The 22259-nt window shown below is 35.1% G+C and overlaps 1 protein-coding gene across 7 annotated transcripts in view; it reads right to left on the minus strand.

The window, feature by feature from the left end:
• The window catches only part of LOC143252767 (uncharacterized), a 183940-nt gene that overhangs the window by 155382 nt on the left and 6299 nt on the right, over nucleotides 1-22259 (minus strand). For 3 of the 7 annotated variants that reach the window (XM_076505427.1, XM_076505429.1, XM_076505425.1), the window contains exon 1: nucleotides 5386-5691. The exons of 1 other annotated variant lie outside the window; for it this stretch is intronic. In XM_076505427.1, coding sequence (XP_076361542.1) covers nucleotides 5386-5409 — 24 coding nt within the window. In that variant the 5' untranslated portion in view covers nucleotides 5410-5691. Of the gene's footprint in view, nucleotides 1-5385; nucleotides 5692-22259 lie in introns of those variants that run through there. 3 more of the 7 variants (XM_076505432.1, XM_076505428.1, XM_076505431.1) reach the window with 1 other exon arrangement.

Below are 22259 nucleotides of genomic sequence, written 5' to 3' on the forward strand. Positions count from 1 at the left end.
GTATCTGATTTAATACAAGCTCAACATTACATCTCGTTTGAAAGAAGATGGACAGTAATTGAGAGACTGGAAGACAATAGAATTGAAGCTACCTATAAATGAATCATAACTGGGAAATATATAGTTTCTGGTTGTCTTGGGTAGAATAAAAATAGTTACACAGTAGATCAGCGGTAAGTTTATGGACTTACAACGCTAAAATTCAGGACTCTTCGCGGTATAAGAAGTGCAGACAGGCCAATATGTAACAGTATAAATCTATCTGTACCAATAATGTCTATGAATATTGGTCAACAATGTTCAAGTTTTACAGAAGAAAAAAAAGTGTATTTATATTTATGATAATACTCTTGTGTTATTTTTAATGCCTATTCTCTACAGCTACGCTCAATGACTTTTTTTTTCTAACCGAGAACCGCTTTATGTGCTCCCAACATGCAATTTCCAAAATAGTATAAACATCTATTGCAAAAGTACAGGGGGTGGTCTTACAGTCCGCCAAAGCCGACCGAGCTCTTACTTACTTTCCCTTGATTGTTATGAATAAAGCCCGCCGATCATCCCATTCTTTTCTTTTTATTTTACTAGGTATTTAGGCCTAAATTCGCTCTTGCAAAAGTAGTACAAAATTATAATTGTATAGTAACGTTTATTCTACATTAAATTTAAATACGTCTAAGTTAAACTTCTTGCGAAAAAAAAAATGAGAAATTTTTATTGTTTAAGAAGCATGGATACGTGGAAGATGTATGTTGATAACACTGACAGCACCATAGAGGTCTATTGTTATATCTTTGGACAGTACCGATATTCAAAGCACCGCTGCCTATTCATATACGAGTTATTTATAGGGTCGAAAGTGCGACATAAAAGAACCACTACTTCGGTTTCTTCAAAACTAAAAGCATCTTCAATGCAGATACGACACAAGCAGATGTATCTCGTGACATAGCACGGCATAATAAAAGTAATAGAAACTATCTTTCCGATATGAACCTTTGCAACTTTGGTTACTGAAATATCTTGATACCGGAGCAATGCGGAAAAGTATATTCTGTGGTGTTTTTTTTGTTTTTTTTTCTTTTTTTTTGCTGATTTTGTTGCGTCACAGCTAAGGAATTAAATTATGCGACATCATATTTTCTAATACGTTTTACATAACATATTCATAAATTCAAAATAGCAAGAAAATCTGATACAAAATACCTCACATTTTATAATAAAGGTTGAAATTACAAAGACAAAGGATTATATCTCATAAAATGTCAAATTAGTTTTATAATATATCCATTTGTTGCTTTTCAAGGTGTATCCAAAACGTATCCCAAAGTTGTGTGCAATGAAGAGAATAATACATTTCCAACTAATAATTGTCAGACCGTGAAGAGAATAGACTACATGTGTTTTACCTTAAGAGCCCTCTGGTGGTATAGCTGTATACGTGAGGATCTATGTTCGATATCTGTACAAAGCACAGTGCAGATAGCCCGCCCCCCGCTAGTACGGCGGTAAGTCTACGGATTTACAATGCTAAAATCAGAGGTTCGATTCACCTTGGTGGGCTCAATAGATAGCCCAATGTGGCTTTACTATAAGAAAAACACATACATACAGACAGCCCATTGTATGGTTTGTGTTTATACAAAAACAAACAGAACTTTGTACACATGGTAAGTCACCGTTCTCAACTGCTGGTCTCTCTGTTACTAGATTCCTATTTGTAAATGGAGACAGATCATAAACCTGCGTCAGTTTCTGAAGCTGCAGTATGGACTTTCGGAAATACTGCTTACATTTGGCATTACCGACTTTTATCTCTTTTTACTAGGTAATAAAATATCCCCAAATGGTTTCTTCTTTGCAGTTATGATTGTGCAGTTATCGTCTATGGTTGTTATGTTTCAAAATGAACAACATTAATAGCTAATTATTCTTCATTCGTTTACCTTTTATTTGTTATTATCGCTGTAGTAATTAGGGTATATTTAGCATATCCAGTTTCTAGGACTTCATTATTCGTGTGTATATAGTCATTTTGTAATAAAAGTATTGTTCCGCGATGCGAAAAAGTTATATCGTATTCGATGTTTAGAGAGCTTTACATAATCCTCTGGCCTGTCATGCCCAGGTGGTTAGGGCGCTCTACCTGCAATTTGAGGGTCGCAGGTTCGAATCTCCATAACATCAAACATGTTCGCCCGTTTAGTCATGAGAGCGTTATAACGTGACGGTCAATCACACTATTCGTTGTTAGAGTAGCCCAAGAGTTGGTAATGGGTGATGATGACTAGATGCCTTCCTTCTGGTCTTACACTGCTAAATTAGGGACGGCTAGCGCAGATAGCCCTTCTGTTGCTTTGCGCGAAATTAAAAAAACAAACAAGTAAACATAAATCTCTTGTGTTCATATCACTATGTTTTACAATCAGAGCATATGTGTATGTATATATATATAGTGAATATATAAGAACCACCTGCAGTTACCCGATTTGCACAACAATGAAATGAAGGAAGAGGGTATTAACAAAATTTTGTTTAAGGTTTGGCCACTTGGAAACAATCGGAATTGGAAGCTATGATCGATATCATATTGAAACATCCAAAATTCTCGCACCTATGGACCCAATCTTTTAAGTAATTAGCTACGTCTCTGCCAAGTCATATACACACACGTTAAATATTACAGTTATGATTTAACTATTAACTTAATATAATGTATATAAGGGTTGTTCTTGATAGAACTCCCGAAAAATGGAAGTCGTAAGAAAGTGCTCTAACGAAGCACTTAAAGTGGGACGGCAAAATTCTCTCCATCCAAACATTTTAATTGGATAAATCGGTAAGTAGTTTCAAATCAGTGTTCCTCGCAGTTGACCTCAACCCATTATCTTGGGTTTGAGTAATTAATGTTTCTGTATTTGTCTGGGGCTTAAAGCAGAAATATCTTATCCTTAATTTAAATAATTATATCTACAATATTCAAAACTGGAGTTAAACTTTTTTCTACCCGAAATGATTAAAAATATACATCATTGTATTTTTTTTTTTCGAGTGAAAATGTGTAGAGCATTTTTGATTAACTGAGTGAGACAAAGATTTTGAAATTATCATTTACTGGTAATGAAACATATCAAAACACTATGAATAAGTATAATAACAACTTGAAAGCGGTCAAGCGGATAAGAAACGGAAAGGAAAACGGAAAGGAGAGAAACCTGTCTTATAATTGAATTACTGTGATGTTATAACAAGTGACAATCAAACCGGTATTTAGTTCAAGGTCGGACAAAGCCTTCGAAGTGGAGGGTACTGTTTCTTTGTTTTTGAATTTCGCGCAAAGCTTCACGGGGGCTATCTGCGCTAACCATCCCTAATTTAGCAGTGTAAGACTAGAGGGAAGGCAGCTAGTCATCACCATCCACTGCCAACTCTTGGGCTACTCTTTTATCAACGAATAGTTGGATCGACAGGCGCATTATAACAACTCCAAGGCTGAAAGGGCGAGCATGTTTGGTGACGAGGATTTGAAAACGCCACCCTCGGATTACGAGTCGAACGCCCTTATCACCTGGCCATACCGGGCCCTAGAGGGTACTGTTGACTAGCAGTATTTTCAATGATTAATTAATTGATTAATTACGGATGGCTATATCCAAACCTTAAGAGTTTCTTATCTGGCTATTTAATTAATACACCACAGTGGCAGTAAGTATATCCTAAAACCTTAGTTACACATAAACTATAAATGCTCATTATATTCTCAAACAAATCTCCTCGACAATCTCCAGCTTCCTTAATATTTTGCATCGAGAATTAATGTGATCAATCAATCAATCGCTACAATAAATCATCATGAACTGTATCAGCTAGTTACTGGCTATGTTTATTATTATCTTCACAATGTATAAAGTTAGCAACCATATCAAATAATCCTGTGTTCATAGTTGAGAATAAACAAAGTCAACAAACATGATAAATAACAACATGGAAACTTAAAAACCTGCAAATATAAATCGTAAAAAAAGTAAGCTTACAAGGCTAAAGATACGACTTAGTGAAACTACAAATTCCTATTTTTACTCCTCCATATGTAGTTCTAGATAACAACATAGAGCCAGAATAGGGGTTTGCAGTTTCTGTAAGCAGTGTCTACAGCCTTGCATGCTTATTTTTTATTATCTCTATTTACAGGTTTTCTTAAATTTCTAAATTTTTTATTTGTCATGTTGTGGGACAGAAACATTCCAAGTAAAAGATCAATCTGTACATGATACGGAATGTATTTCACACTTAGCCAGCGCGCCATCTTGCGTCTATTGAACTAACTAATAACACTTTTTGGGAGAATACTAAAGTACCCTGCTAGAAAACGGATTTCAACACAGTCGTATGCAATGGTATAAACGCGTAACATGAAGCGAAAAATAACATTAAATGAAATTTAATGCCATTTATGGTCGATTTATATATATATTTGTTTTGTATCTATGTTGAATGCGATATTTACAACATCCATTAATTAAAACTTTTTAAGAAATCAGGTTTCCAATTGCACAGCAGCAACTTTTTTGCGTACGTAATTTACATATATGAATGCATAATTAAAGTGTGGACTTCTAGGCCTAACGAAGTCGAGTCTAGGTCTGTATTACCAGATTTATATTATTTCCCCTTGTTTCTTGTAGCTGGGGTGAATAGCGTCTAAAGACGAGACAATCCTATTAATTATGGCTTGTCGAAAAACGTCTAAGTTGTAGAAATGTGTTTGTTGTTGTTAACTCATGAAAACAAAACGTATTACGTTGCTGTTGATGGTGGAATTGTATTAATTATGTACAGCATTTTAAATGTCAATAAATGTAAAGTTTGTATAATTTCTTATTTCATTGCATACTTACGGGATAATTTTTATATTATCTGCATAACTAGCATTTCTGTAGCAAATAATTTCCATGTATAAGTCATTATTTGAAGCTCTAGTAAATATACTCAAAGGAATAACTTTAGATATTTTACATCCAAATTACATGAGAGATGTTCATCTGAACATTTTTCGAAGTTAAATGTGTAAAGAATTAAATACATGGATTGAGGAGAGTTTAAAAAACATAAAAATAATAATAAAGATACCATAACCCCATAAACCACTTGCAGGACACTTGAATAAAATGTAGGAAGACACATTTTAACACAATATGATAATATGCTAGTATTTTTTATTTTTTTATTCTTAGTATTAACAATGTTTTATATGTGTCGTAGAAGTACGTGCATTCACTAAAACAGAAAATTTTGATTTATTAATCTCGTTTTTATTCTAGTGGTACGTATTTTAGGAATATAAAGTCATAACTTTAGCTTTTTCAACAATCTGGGAAAACCCACCTGTCTTTGATCTTCGGTAACCATGACAACCAGCTAGCACAATTCCAGGCAAGAAGCTTGAGGTAGAAGAATGGGTAAAAAATTTCACTACGAAAAGGGGAGTAGGTTCACCGCACCTATATTTTATTAATATTGGAAGAGGGGACCTGAAGACAAAGATTCATATTTCTTTCTTATAACGTCGTTTTTAAAATATGTGAAGAGAGGTAAACAGATTGTTTTAACGAAATGGTAACCATGGCCCTTCTGATAGTGCTGTGATGCGAAATGAGTTAACTGTGCTCCAGCTACTATGCAGTATTTGCAGCTCAGACGTCAATATTGATTATTCTACTGCATGACGCATGCTCCAGGGTTCTCTGCAGACACTCACCGGCGGTGTCCGCCAAACTCTTGGCGCCTGTACATCAACTCACGTGGCCATTGTTTAGCGATCACCACAAACAGCGTGACCTATATGTTTGCTAAACTAACGTTGTTTTAAAAAACCAAACGTGTATATGTTTTTGAGAGTAAATGATCCCATTTTATTCTTGTTATCTGTACCTAATTATATATTTAGCAGAGAAAAGTGCACCTACCTCTGTTGCAAATATTTTTGCGCAATATAAAGGTTTATACAACAATGCATTGCGAAATATTCCTGTGAGTATTTTAACGCTTTTTAAAAACAGCTTCAAATTTTGAATTGGGTGCGATTGGAGAATTTGACATGTATGTATTAACTTTCATGTAAAGCACCAATCTTTATAAAATCCAATACGTTTGCATTTTATATTGAAACTTTGTTAAAACTCAGCTTGAAAGGTAATTATAACATGTATTTAAAACCTACGCCATTCTGTCCGGTAAGCAGCTGATTGCTTGGTAAAATAACATAACTCCAGTGTGGCTATGTTGTTGCAATTCATCCTTGAGGGATTACATTTTAACTTTATTATGGTTGAATTATCTCATTTTGCTTAACTGAATTTAGGACAAACATTTGTTTTAGAAATAACGCAAAACTTTGAAAGAACATATTCAGCATATTGTAATCCTATATGTGACCACATAATGAAGTTATCACAATATCTTTGTCACCATTAGATAAGCAACCAATAATTGTCACTTTGGTTTGTTTATTTTTGTTTTTGAATCAAAGCTACACGAGGACTATCTGCTCTAGTCGTCCCTAATTTAGCAGAGTAAGATTAGAGGGAAGGCTGCTAGTCGTCATCACCCACCACCAACTCTTGGGCTACTCTTTTACCAACGAATATGCGATTGATCGTCACATTATAACGCCCCATGGTTGAAAGAGCGAGAATGTTTGGTGCGACGAGAACTCGAACCCTTAACCCTCAGACTATGAGTCGAGCGCCTCAACCACCTGGCCATGCCGGGCCAAATAAGTGCGGTACAATGGAAAATTGTTACATAAAATAAGTCAGAATTTTAACGTTTATAATTGTACGATAATTTATTGTACAAAGTTAAAAGTGAAACACACAATTAAAATTTAGTGTAATCAGAATTCTGCATGTTTCCGTTGAAAACATTTCTACTGTCTTGTAGAGACCAGAAGAAAAATATGAAATTTCATTTTAATAGAAGCAAATGTATGTGTGTAATTTGAATTTGTTCAGAGCCCTCTACATAATATATTTTCAAAAATTCTCTTCTTTGGCATCTGGACCCATATATTTACTTAAAGCATTTTTTATTTAATAATTTCTTGAAATTTTCATGTGTTTACATCGTGTTTTTCAAAGAATTTGAACCTTATCCAATTCAATGTTATGCGAAGAGTTCGTCATATATTTCGCCAATGCCAAATCGCCAGTTTTTAATTTTTCGACGGTATTTCTGTGTTCACTATTGAAACTTCAAACTTGTCTGCAAGAGATTATATAGACTTCACATGTATCCTTTAGTTCAGTTTTGTTTTAAATGCCATTAACGATATTGAGGAGTAACGGCTGATAGACAAGTCTTGTTTCTCATGCACATTTGACCTATTTTTTGTAACACTGACGGCACATATGACAAATAGATTCCTTTTTTAATAACCGTCCCGGCATGGCCAGGTGGTTAAGTCACTCGACTCGTAATCGCAGGTTCAAATCCCCGTTGCACCAACTATTCTTGCGCTTTCAGCCGTGGAAGCGTTATAATGTGACGGTCAATCCCACTATTCGTTGGTAAAAGAATAGCTCAAGAGTTGGCAGTGGGTGGTTATGACTTGCTGCTTTGCATCTAATCTTACACTGCTAAATTAGGGACGGCTAGCGCAGATAGTCCTCATGTAGCTTTGCGCGAAATTCAAAAAACAAGTAATGTCTTTAAATTCAAAGCCAAAAGCTTATAAGAAAGTGAAAATTTGCTATTTTTCAAGATGTTTGTTTATTTCTCGGGCAAAAGTCCTAAAACAAAATATCTCATGTACACCATCCGAAATTGTCCATTTAGCGTAGAAAAAATTGTAATCGAATCAGAAAACTATAGATGATGGAAGCCCAAAATCTATTTAGAAAAGTAGAAACACTTGTTTCCCTCTTCTCGGGTTGTTGTTCAGCACAAAGCTACACAACGTGTGCTATCTTTGATCTGTCAATCACGTGTATCGAAATCCGAATTTTAGCGTCGTTGGCCTGTATACTTACCATTGAGCCACTGGGGGTTCCACTTCTCTATAGGAAAAACCTAAAACTGTCGAACAATTTCCAGTTAAGATATAAAAAAATTACTATAATCGAGCAAACTAACTCTGGATAATGACTTGATATACACACATATAATAGCTTATCTTTATTCATATATAAACTAATCACGTGGTTTTACATGAAGGCTTATATTATAATTCAAAGAATGGACGTTTTCATTGATAACAGTTCACAATATAATTACGAAATTTCACTATCGACATTTCATGGTTTCTCAACATTTTAGCCACTAGTGATCGGTTCACTGCCTCCTTAAATTGTTCTAGACTGCTATAATACAAGTAGAACGAAGAACAATTACGACTTACGTACGAATATTCTGTCAGCTTTTGCATATTTGTTTGTTTTAGTGAAATCCCACGGGCCGGAAACGTAGAAGTGATGGATCAGTGGTTGAGAGACCTTATATCATTAAATATATACGTACAAATCTGTTACAATTATACAAACTAAATAAGTAACCGATAAAATAATTATCACCTCATTGAGAATGGTATAGACATTTACACATTTGTATTGTTTATTATATTTTACTGTGTTAATTTGTTTGTTTGTTTTGGAATTTCGCACAAAGCTACTCGAGGGCTATCTGTGCTAGCCGTTCCTAATTTAGAAGTGTAAGACTAGAGGGAAGGCAGCTAGTCATCACCATCCACTGCCAACTCTTGGGGTACTCTTTTACCAACGAATAGTGAGATTGACCGTCACATTATAACGCCCCCACGGCTGAAAGGGCGAGCATGTTTGGCGCGACTCGGGCGCGAACCCGCGACCCTCAGATTACGAAGCGCACGCCTTAACGCGCTAGGCCATGCCAGGCCCTACTGTGCTAATAAAGGGCTTAAAATAAGACCATTAGCTTGAATTTCTTTCTACTTCATGGCCATTAACATTAAAAGTGCATTTTTCTTGATGAATCTATATTGATGAAATTTGCTAAGTGGGATAATGACAATTAAAATTTGATAAATATGCATTGAAAAATAATAATCTCATGATAGCACATCTTAACTTTTTAAAACTTTTAAACTATATTAACAAAAATACACACAATTTGAACTTTGTTATTTTGTTAGCTTTTTGTATCTAACTGCTGAAGAAAACTGAAGTTTCCATGTGAAATGAGGGGTCATCTTGTCTGTCTGTTTCAGAGTTTCACACAAAGCTGTATAATACTTGTCTCTAACTTAAAAAAATCCATAATTTATTTCTGATGTTTTGTGACATGAAAAAAACTGATAAAAATTATATTTTATTGATTCTTTCCAGCTTACACCATAACAATTGATGTTATCTGATTTGCTAACATAAATAACATTTCAATCACTCCCATGCACTTCGTATTCCAGCCGTACCGAAGATTCACGATGTTAAGCGAAAGGCTTCATCGGTACTAATAGAGCAGATACAAGATAAATAAAAAATTTTAATTTAAAACATGCAAATAGAGATACTATAAAAAGTAAGAAAGTAAGGCTGAAAACATTGTAGACCAAATAATGGTCAAACCACCAATCCTTATTTTCAGTTCACAAAATGTAATTCTAAGTAACAGCATAGAGCCAAAGTAGGGATTTGCAGATTGAATAGATAATGTCTACTGTTTCTTCAGGTTTTTAAATTTCCAGTCATTTATTTGTCTTGTAAATAGGGACGATTAAAAAAAAGTAAGGAAACAAGTCTGCAAACACCTATTTTGGCTTTGTGCTGTTTGTTATCTAGAATTAAATTTGAACGTCAAAATGGATATTTGTAGCTTAAGTAAATAATATCTGTTTATCTTTTAACGATCCCTATATGCATTTTTTTTTCTAATTCTAAATTTTTATTTATCTTGTTTACTGGCTTTGTTTATGCTCAACTATAACAAAGGATTACTTGATACGGTAACTAACTTTATACATTGTAATGATAATAAACATAGCAAGATAATACGGTACGTGATGATTTATTGTTGCTATTGACTATTTTACCTCATTAGTTAGAGATGTAAAAATGTTAAACTGCAGCTGAAGATTGTCGTAGAGATGTGTTTGAGAATATAATTAACATTTATAGTTTATGTATAGATAAATGTTTTTGCATACAATGTAGCAATGTGCAAATATAAGCCTGGACTAAGACATAACCTGCACTAAGCGAGTATGAATTTTTACCAGTAGAAAATAAGGCTTTTAGAATAAAACATATACGTCTAAGACATCGCTTCAAATAAACCTTCGTGTCTTTTTTAAATTAATTATTCTACATATACGTGTAATAAAATTTAATATTATGCGTATTGATTTTTTTACTCCTTCATTTAACACATAATATAGGATTACCTCCCTAAAGACACCGATTGTATATTGTACAAAGCATTGAGTATATACATGTTACAATTATCTAATGTTCTTATATTATTGGCTGGTAATTCCTGATTCGTCTTCTGCTTAAGGTTTTTAAGAGAACACAAGATATTTATGAAAAAGCTAACTTCAAGAAGTAATGATAATATACACTCTTCAAAAAAAGAAACGCAAAAGGCAAAATATGAGACAAATTGTTAACAAGTTTATTCCGGGTAGTTCTGTATGACATGTGTGAAACTTTGCACATTCACTGCTGAACATCCAAAGTCTGCAAAGACGAAATCCTTACTCACTAGGTGAAGTTTAACGTCACTCAACGTCAATAACGAGTATGCCCCCCGTGAGCATCAATAACTGCTTGGCATCTCCTGCCCATGGAAGCGATGAGATGACGAATCACATCCTGTGGAATAGCTGTCCACTCAGCCTGCAAAGCTGCTGCAAGCTAAGGTAGAGTCTGCGGTTGAGGTTGTCGCCGTCGCAGACGTCGGTCCAACTCGTCTCAAAGATGTTCGATGGGGTTTAAATCTGGTGATCTGGAGGGCCAGAGAAGAACGTTGATGTTGTGGTGTCTCAAGAAGACAGTGGTGAGTCGGGCTGTGTGAGGACGGGCGTTGTCATGTTGAAAAACGACGTTGACGTTCACCATGATGGGTTGCACATGGGGCCTAAGAATCTCGTCGACGGTTGCGTACGGTCTGATCGGAAATCCTACGCAGCCCTGGTATGGTTGAGGCAGTAGACGTCGTAGTGGTGGTCCTATCCCGAAGGTGACGTAACCGGATGTTGCGATCTTGTGCGGGCGTGGTCACACGAGGTTTGCCAGATCGTGGACGGTCACGAGTTGATCCATGTTGTTGGTGACGATTCCATAGCCTTGTGATGGTGCTTGGGTGGACATTCACAGCTTAGGCAACATCTGATCGAGATTCGCCTGCTTCCAAGCGACCAATGGCGTTGTTGCGTTGTGCTTCAGTCAGTCTTGGCGTAACTGTATTGCGTGTCGGTGGCTTAACACTGAGCTATAGAAACCGAGAACCCGTCACTTTTATAGGGATTTTGCACATGTTGCACTTGCAGAACATGCAGATCTCTCAAACAAATTTATTGGACACGCATGCGTTTTGGCGAAAAATCCGATGTTTTCCTCCGTTTTCAAAGTGCACAACTGTTATTGTCATTTTGGTCTGACAATCTGTGCCTTAACACGTGTAACATCACATACTCTGAGCTTGTAACGTTATTACATATATTTCTCTTTAAAATAACAAAAATATCCCTTTTGCGTTTCTTGTTTTGAAGAGTATATTTACACTAGAATTAAAGTATTTTTGAGCTTATGTAAATTGTAGAAGAAACAAATCGTCTTTTTAATAACTTTATGACCTTTGCGGTACCTTATTTAATGTTATATAAAAGGTTTGGGGAAATATACCAAACAATTTTTGATGTATGCTGGTAATAATAAGAATTTCAAACTGGCCGTTTTTAGCGGATTTTCTTTTCCTCATTAGTCTACACGCGTTCTTTGTTGTGAATTTTTATACCTTGTACAGCATCAGCCGTCAACAGTAATGCTTTGAACTGTTTAAGATTATTTTTGCCCGAAAGTCGTGTTAGGCTTTAGTGGTTCATGTTAGTGTAGTTTACATGTTATTATTCGCTCTTCTTTACTTTCATTTTAAATTATTTATTAATTGTTTGAAGTGATAAATTACATGGAAATCAGTTAGACAACACAAATTTACACTATTTCTTGTTCTACTGTTGTCTCAACATCTGAGCGAGTTTTTATGGTAACGTTAGCTAATCACAACTCCAAATACGATTCTATATGCCTAATATTAATATGTATATTTATTTTTCTTAGTAACTTATAAATCAAGAAAAATAAATCAAATCGATTTGAAATTTCTGACCAGAACTGAATGATTGATATGTGACACTATTATAGTAAAATAAGAGAACTGTTGTTCACTAACAGTCGATTTAAACGAGAACAATTGAAATTGTACGATTGAAATTTACTAAAGTAAATACCGAACACTACTAAGAAAACAATACCGAATTCAACACTCAACCGGTAGTAGAACCATTTGTTAATTTCCCCAAGAGTATGTTAGAATAATTTACTAGTTCACTCAAGAAATCTAAGTTATTGTAAGATAAACAATGTTGTAGTTATTATTGAGATCTTTTAGTAATTGATTAACAGTGAAAGTAGAACATTCGTTGTGTGTCAGTGTTAACATCTTTCGTAGTTGAATGGAGGATAATTATGGAAGTTCACCACTTAATATTCTTATTTGCTAATTTTTAGACATTAATTTGATAAAAAATAACAGTACTTTATTCAATATTAAAACTTTCCTTTCTCTTAGTAATATGGGTATGTAATAAGGTACGTTATTAAATGGTTTCATTTTTAGGCCTAATCTATGTATATAGCGTTTTTTGGTCAGAAGTTGTTGATAGGTCTTGACTAAAACTAAATAACTTTATATGTTTACAGTGTTAACAACTTGGTACCAACCTTTTTAGTATAAAATAGATATAAATAAACTTATATAAAACAAAATAAAATAAAAAATTAAACATTGTCACGTTTTATGTATCCGGATGTGTGGACAGAATTCTTTATAGAAGGAGTTGTCGATAAATTTCAACAATAAACAAACATCAAACAAACCACCTTTTTATTGTTTCTTTGTTTTGAATTTCGCGATGAGCTACACGAGGGCTATTTGTGCTAGCCGTCTCTAATTTAGCAGTATAAGGCTAGAGGGAAGACAGCTAGTCATCACCACCCGCTGCGAACTTTTGGGCTGCTCTTTTACCAGTGAATAGTGGGATTGATCATCACATTATAACGCCCCCACGGCTGAAAAGGCGAGCATGTTTGGTGCGACGGGGTCTTAAATAATTGTCTTTTCGTCAAAATCCACAAAGGCTGGCTCAGCTACTTTACAATACAATTGACGATATAAATTATTTTTTTCTGCTTCGCTTCTTCTTTGTGGGTATTTGGGTATGTTTAATTTTTAAATACCCAGGAGGGTCAGGTGCACAAGACTTCTTCCTCCATCCCTAACTTTCATGTCGGCTACTTCTTAATATTTGTTGTTGTTGTAGTGCTTTTGGGCCAGAGTATCCTACAGTACTCCGGCCCTTTTCAGGGCAATGTCCATGTATTGTCTTGATTTGCCCTTTTTTTTCTTTTGCCTTTATCCATTCATTATTTTTTTCCTCTTTTGTTCAATTTTTATTATTTGTTTTCACTTTTTTTCGTGTATATATATATTTCCTTTTTCCATATATATTTATCGGAAAAATTAAATAATAATAATAATACAAAAGAAGATAAAAAGAAAAAAAATAAAACATAAAAAAGAAATAATACTAGTTTTAAGCGTCTAGTGTGTGGTGGCCATCTTGATTTATATTTTTTAAATATATATTTATAGGAGAGAGGTACTTAGGACTATGTTCATCATGTACGTAGTATCTGTCGAGATCACATATTAAATCATTTTTATGCCAATTCTTATTAAAATAGTTTAGTACATTATGCAAAAGTCTATCAGATATTGTCTCTATGTTTGCATACTTGTGCATGAATGTGGATGAAGTGCTACGGGGTACTTTATAGGCTGAAGTTAAGATTGAAGTTTTTTTTCTTTGTTGCGATAATTTCACTTTTAAAAAAAGCGCCACTATACTCCCTTTACAGTTAAACTTACAACAACACATTTAAGATCGATTTGATTGTACTTCTCACTAATTTCTTCATATTTTCTATATAACTAACTGGAACTCTATTTTGTACGCGCATTTACAGCTTTGTTGAGTATTAGAACTGTTTACTCAATAGCGGATATTGTGCTCAAAACAAGAAAAACATGTTAGGTTAAAGTATCATAACGCAATAATACAAGCGCCAAATCACAACCGTAGAAATAACTAGAAGACGTATGATTCGTACACAGGTACGTAAAATAAAACAACTGCAATAAACTATTTCCACTAAACATAACTAGATTTAACACTTACATTAAACTTAGATGGTCATGTAAATCTAAAAATGAGCTTTCTTCAAGAACAAAATATTTATAATTATTTTACTATTTTATACTAATATATAGAAAGACTGTTTTCAATTCATACACATAATCTACGCATACAGTTTGTATTAACATTTGCAGTTCCCCTGTATTTCTGGAGGTTCAACGACTGCTACTTGATTTTCGCACTGTTGATTTTGTGCCTCTGGGTGTATGCAAGTAGTTGATACTTCGTCTGGACGATAAACTCCTTCCTGTAGAGATAGTTCTGGAACTTCTATATATCAAAACACTCTGTTCGATCAGACAGACTAATTCTTCTCGCTACTTAACAGCTTTTGATTCACGTAAATTATGAAAAACAGTCCATGCAGAGGCTCTTACAGACATACTGCTCCAATTGCAACAGCTAATGTATTAGCTCGAACAATGAATGGTTTGTTGAAGTTTAGCATTCTAAGGATTCATCAGTTTCTGGGATATCATCTGCTTTGGTTTTTTCCCATTTCACCTTCTTGGGTTGGCTTTTCTTGTTGAGAACCGTTAGTGGTGTAGCGAATTCAGCGTAGTTTGGGATGATCATCCGATAGTATCCTGTTAATTTCAGACTTATTGCTTGGTCACTGGAACTGTTGTATCTTCTGTGCGAGTTAGCTCCTCCTCTTCTATGTCTAACTATTGGTTGTCCAGCACAAAATAACCAATAAAGCGCTCAGCGAGTCGGATGGTCAGAAATGCTTCCTTCACTTTGAACTGGTACTATGTGTCTTGTGTCACAAAGGCTGTCTTCATTTGAGATCATGTCTTCATAGGGATCTGCCAATAACGTTCACAGAGGTCAACCTTGATAAAAAACTTGGTATTACTTAGTTTTGCCATCATAACATCTGTGTTGCCCACAGGTTTAAAGTCCAACTTCGTCACGAAGTGGAGCTTCCAAAAATATATGCAAAAGTGGTTTGAATCATCCCTCTCAGTCACAGTTACCAGTGGTGAACAATAGGTTGAATTCAAAGGCTCAATGATTCCAGCATTTAACATTACCTCGCCTTCTTGTTTGATCAGGTCTCTCATTGCATACGACATCTGGTAGGGCTTACTGGATCTCTGGTTGTCATCTCGATCTTGTGTTGCATGAGGTCTATTTTGCCTAGTTAATTTATGAAGGCATGCGTGTACTAGCTCTTTCTTCTGCTTTCCACTAAATTATTCACTTATGTTGATGTCTTTGTACTCTCTTATCCGCTTAGCAAGCTTAAGTCTAGTAGGTTTTCATCTTGTATGATGAAATCATTACCTTCAGGTTATTACATTTATGACAGCTACACCTGCAATATCCATTTGTGCCTGGCTGCACCCTATTTGGTCTTCTTTACTCTTGAAGTACATTTTCAGCAGATTGATATGGTAGATCTTGGCTTTTCTGTTCACTTTCACCTTATATTTCATTCTATTGACCAGAGCGAGTTTGCTGTCATCTTTTGGTAGGAGAACCAATATCTTCTATCGGACCATGAAACGTTGATACTTTGCCTTCTTGTCAAAGACGTGCGTCTGATTGCTTTGAGCTGCATACAAACTTTCATTTGCGAGTCAAGAGGTCTCTTCAACATCTGCATCAAAACTAGTTCTGTTATTCCATATAGTAGCTCAAATGGTAAAAATCCTGTATTTACTTGTGGAAATTTCGGTAAGCAAATAATACTGCCTGTAGATATCTGCTTAAATCACGTGCTTTCTCCACCATATTTTCTTCGGTGTGCTCTTTAAGACTATGTTGACTCTCTCACAAAGTCCATTACATCTGGAGTTGTATGGGGTGGTAAATTGCTGCCTAGTTCTGATGAGTCTGTATGCTTCTTACATCAGTTCTGAGGTAAACTGGGTCCCTCTGTCACTCAGTACTTCTCTTGAAAAGCTTATTTTGTAGAACACTTCGAGGGGAAGTTTCTGCTACTCCCTACATCTCTATCTGTGGCAAGGGCATGCTTCCATGTAATGTGTTGCATAACCGACTACTGTCAGAGCACAGCACAGTAGTTTCCCTGGTCAGATACAAATGCTTGTAGACTGATCAAGCCTAAAGCCGTTCTGCTGAATAACTCTTGTGTGCGAGGCTACCTTTCCTTTAGGTACTGTCCTTTGGCAGATTTCACACGCCCTACAGAATTTGGTCACATCACTGACTCCTAGCAAATAGAAGTTACTGACGATTCTGTCTGCTATATTCTTTATTCCTAGGAGTCCTTTCAAGTCGACTCATAAACGAATTTCATTACTTGATTCTGGTATTCTTTTCATACCACGATCTGTTTAACTTATTCAGTAGAACTATCTTGGTATATTTAGTACAGCACTCCCTTCCAGTCTTCTATTATGTAAGTCATTTTTTTCTTTTGTCTTGTGCTCTAGTTTTTCTTTGGAAATGCTTCAGAGTTTCTGTAGTGAAGGGTCTTTATTTTGTATTTCTTTCAGTTTTTGAATACCTGCATTTAGGATGTCATCTTTTGTACCTTGTACGAGCTGGGTGTATTGCTTACTCTTCTTCTCTTGAGCTCTTGTGGTGGTTGTAGATTCATTTCTGTGTGGTTCTCCAAACTTCTGCTGTCTTATAGATTGCTAGTCGCCAAGCCACAGATGGTTGCTTTCATACACATGGCCTTATGGTCTCTCATGTGGTATGAAGTATCCACTTTTATTTTAGCTATGGGAAACTTTCTCACTGTTCCATCAATCAGTACACATAGATGCATCATACTTGTCAACTGGCCATCAGATGCTAAATAGTTTATCACTGCTCCACCTAGTGTTTTGTATAAATGTCATTTTATTTTCCATAACATAGCATTCACATGTTGTCATGTTCTGATTTATTGACATTTCTTGATATTTGTCATGTGCTTCAATCACTACTGGTATTGTTGAACATATCGTTCATTTAAGCTGACCATCAATCATGCATTGTTTAATCATAATAATAGCATTTCCTTCTCGTGGTGAATCTGACAAGTTGTCTTGATTCTTTTTCTTATGGCAACAACATCCATGGTGATAGGCACTCTTTTATTTTTGTCAACAACATTTTTGTAGGTAACTTCAGCTGCTTTATATTGAGATTTCTACATTGGCTGTTGATTGTAGACTTGTACTTACTTGCAATGTACTTCATTTTATAACAAGCAAAGCAGTTCTCCATTTTGTTTGTTACCTTTTTGTCACCCTTGATAACTACCTGCTACTGGTCAGCTATTTCTGGTTTCGACTATGACTGGTTATTCTTGAATTTGCCCTTATACTCCCTCCATGGGCTTCCATATGCTGCTCTTCCAGTTTGATTATCTTGTCGATGTCTTTCAGGGACCCTCCTTTAGGAACAGTGGCATTTCAGTGGAGGACGTGATCATAAACTGTTTACATATTAATACAATAGATCTGTCAATCCTTCAAAACTCTCTTCACATTTGGCTATATCAGTCCATTTTGTGAGATGTTGCTGTAGGTGTGCTACAATCTGAGATACAACTTCTAGTTAAAATGATAAGTCATTACCTTGGTGTAAGAAACATTTCCATTTTTACAGAGGACGTTTCTGTTTTGACAAGCTATATCTTGGGCAGCTCATCCTAACCAGCAGTTCCTTACCATGGATTGTAAGGCACTTCCTGGGGCTGAAATGCAACCACGCTGGTTTCCAGTAAACAGGAAAGACTATCCCACTGTGGACTATTATTTTTGAAGAGAGAAGCAAAATGTATAGTTTGGGTGTAATATTTTCACTCACGTTTGAGTAAATTACCCAATTTTGACAAGGTAAACAAGGTTTGTGATTTCAAGTAACGTCTCAGCAAGTGTAAGAGAGGAAATACCTATTTTCTGTACAAAAAGTAAGTAACATTAACTTGGGCAGTTATCTTTTCAATTACTGGTATTGTTTTCTAATTAAAAGGTATTTAGTTTTACACTGGAATAGTCAATTATTCATCGATAGGTTAAGCAAAGTGCAAGTAACTGAGACTAGCAGTAAAAGCAGGGTCGTATTCATTGCCCTACATCCAACAGCAAGTACAAGGCTGCAAATATATCTGAAATTGTCGGTTAAAGATTATGGAAAAACCCTTTATCCAATGTAGTGAAATCAAATAATTAATTTGTTGACTCAATATAATGATGTATTTATAGGACCACATGGTCAGTTGGTTTGAATAATAATTGATACAGGCAGCATGTTAAATCAAGCTGATTTCCCTACAATACTAAAGATGCATCAACTACTGAAATACAGTGTTTATCAAAGGACAAGATAATAACATCTCCAGGGATGTCTAATCCATGCCAATGATATTTTAGTGTTTGGTTGCACATTAAAGGTTGAAATTAGGAAATGCGCTCATTAGCACAGAATGGAAATTTTGGTTAAGTTGTAGATAGAAATTGAGTCTTTATGCACCCTTCTAAAGTAACAGTGCTTTTGCATTTTATTACCAATTAGTTGTGGCTAAATTCTTCAAGATAGCAACAGCATTGTTTACTCTCACTACAATAGATATACTTGGGCTGGAATTAGAAATTTAAACAGGTATTCGGAACTCAAAATGTTACTTGAATGGAGGATCTAATTCTAGCATACTTACGACAAGATGTCGATTCGTATTGGACAGTGATGTCAACAATAGTCAAATTTGATCAGTGTTATCACAATTGCAGGATGGAGTAGCACATGTAAAAGTATATGTTATTCACGCGCTCCTGAATCCTGTATGTAGATAAAGTATGAAGAACTGTTAAAAGTTGTAGACTTCATAAAACATTTTTGACAATACTTGTATGGTATGAGGATCACGTTTTATTGAAATGGCTAATGTACATTAAAATACAGAAGGTATGATAGGACACTGAATAACAACATTATAATAGCTCACTGCCAAGACCTGCAAACACGGAACTGCTAATGTATTGTCTCGCCGCATGGTGAAACCTTGTTCATGTCACGAATGTTTTGACCCAGTACACCATAATGTAGTTGAAATACTTTTGGCCAGTAAAAAATTCCCTAATGGATGGATGCCACAAATGACTTTTTAGGAACTCTGTGAAGAGCAACAGAAGGACTTAAGTCTTGTTATGGGTGATTCTTGCCATGCAAGAAGGTAAGGTTTGTCCAGCATAAATCGAGTAATGCCGTAAACACAGATATAAATTACTGTATTTCTATTATCATATATATTGTCAGTTGCAAGTGCAGGAAAGCAAGCTATATCATTTTCATCAACCACTGAGCAATGGTGCTCAGCATGTGCTGCAGATAATGGTCCACAGAAGGCATCAAGGTGCTACCCAAACTTGTACTAATATTTTACAGCATTTCTACTAACCATATTTAGGCTGAAATGTTGAGCTTGGCTGTGGACGCCTTATGATACGTACCACTTAGAGAAAGTACTGGTCAAATAGAGCAAACTTCAGCAGAGAATAGTTGGATCTCCTCTAAAGAGGATAACACTGGATACTGCTGGTCTGATATTGGAGGATGAAAAAGATAATTAATACTCATCACCATTGATTACTACATCAACTGAGCTGAGGCACAATCAGAATCTCCACCTGAAAAAAGTCACACAAGTCACTTGTGCACAAACTATTTTCATGAATGGCAGTGCAATTGTCACATATTTCTTTCGGCTTGAGAATGAAAAGAATATGTATGTTATTCCATAATAAAACATACCAGCCAAGTCGCCAGATGCATCATCGATAGATTTCTTTGTAATTGGACTGTTAAAATGGTCATCCTTACACACCATGTATATATTATGGAAAGCAAGAAGAAAGGAGGAGTGCGCTTTGAACATGAAAACCTTGCTATGGAGCCTTCTGCATTGGGACCTATGCTAGAGGATATTTTTTAAGTTACAAGACCATCAGATAGAGCATGAATCAACATGGTTACATGGACTAATGCGTATGGAAGCTTCAAAATCGCTTTGATAAAACTTTTAAACCTCTGTAATATTTAGATGTTGATAGTTGACCATTATGTATCTTTGTGCTTATTTAACTATAAACAATTACATAAACCAACAAAGAAAGGAAGGCCTAAAGTCGTAGTCCGAGTTGCTGATTGTTATTAAGCACAAAGGTACAAATGGGCTATCTGTGCTCTGCCTTCTATGGGTATCGCAAAACGGTTTCTAGCAGTATAAGTCCGTAGATATACCACTGTGCTACGGGGGTGGGGTATAGTCTGAATATCTCTCGCTTCATTTTCTTTTTCTTTTGTTTAAGAATTAACACGACTCAAACTTGAACTAGGGTAGATATCAATCCTTATAAGCATACATATTTATAAAACTGATGAAATGCAAGAACTGTTATTATTATTACTACTAGAACTACTGGCGAAAATGAATCTCATCGTTACATTAATTACCTGAAGAAAATAATAAATAAAATGGGTAGAATTGTATATTTTTGAAAAACAAATGAGAATGATAATATAGGTTGTGGTAAATCTAATTATTTATATATAAAAGGCAAAATGTAATAAAAGGATTATTTAAACACGTGTAAACAAGATACAATTAAGGTGAGAGTAATCCAATTGAAACCAGACACTGCTGACGTTGACAGATTTTAACACAGCCAGACATTTGTAGGCTTTCTAGTTATGAGTCATTTTGCATAATACTGAATAGGAATGATGCTATTCATTCAAGATAAACGTTAACATCAGCAATCAATTAACAGGATTTGGTAGTGTGAAAATAAGGCTAACATGAAAATAATAATTTTAAATACATTAATTCAGGATGGACAAGTTGTATTAGGCCATCCTCCTTGTTTTCTTGTTTCTTTCCATGTTTTCAATAAGCACACTGTTTTAAAGAAGGTAATCTTATAATCATCTATACTAGCTATTGCATTTTTTGAGTTCATTCCTATAAATCTAGGAATTTTCATAAAGTAGCTTAAATCAGTCGTGTAATGTATCAAGCGATCACTTAAATCCTATGAATACAGATATATAAATATAAGAAAATGAATGACCAAGAGAAACAATCTGTCAAATTTCGAAAAGTAACACAGAGAGAGGATACTTGCCTATCAGATGCGTTATTTATCAATTAGTAATTTTGCTTGACTTTTCAAAGATATCTAGTCATCACAGTCTAAAAAATATTAGTGATCAAAAAGGGATACGTTTGCCGATGAAAACGAGTATAGTAACCAATCCCCGATGATTCCTTGGAAGGGAAGATTACTAGACAGTTTTCTAAAATAAAACATATAACAGTCTACGTTCCAGTTAACCGACTTCTTTAATGCAGATTAGGATTTGACTATTTTCAAATGTGCTATGCAAAACAATTTACAAAACTTATCATAAGGCAGCCAAGCACTATTTTGGAAATTTCTGATTTCAAGTGTAAACGAGAAAATCCATCTTCAGTGGTGCTTAGAGGATAGATAATGGACAGTAAGTAGCCAGAAACGTATAACGTGGTCTGGTGAATCACGTTCTGTCCTTTTTTTTATATTGATTGCAGACTGCAAATAATAAATACAAAGGTATGATGCATTTGACACTTTAGACCAGTACAAGGTGTTGGTATAACATTTTTTTTTATAGGGGTTGAGTTCTTTTACTGCCAATCATAAAGTCCTTCCCCCGTGCAACGATGGTGGACAAAAGATCTTCTAAGTATTTAACACAACTGTTTACCACATTAGTATTTCGATATTGCTTCAAAGAGCATAGT

Source organism: Tachypleus tridentatus, chromosome 6, assembly GCF_004210375.1.
Source record: "Tachypleus tridentatus isolate NWPU-2018 chromosome 6, ASM421037v1, whole genome shotgun sequence".
Classification (NCBI taxonomy): Eukaryota; Metazoa; Arthropoda; class Merostomata; order Xiphosura; family Limulidae; genus Tachypleus; species Tachypleus tridentatus.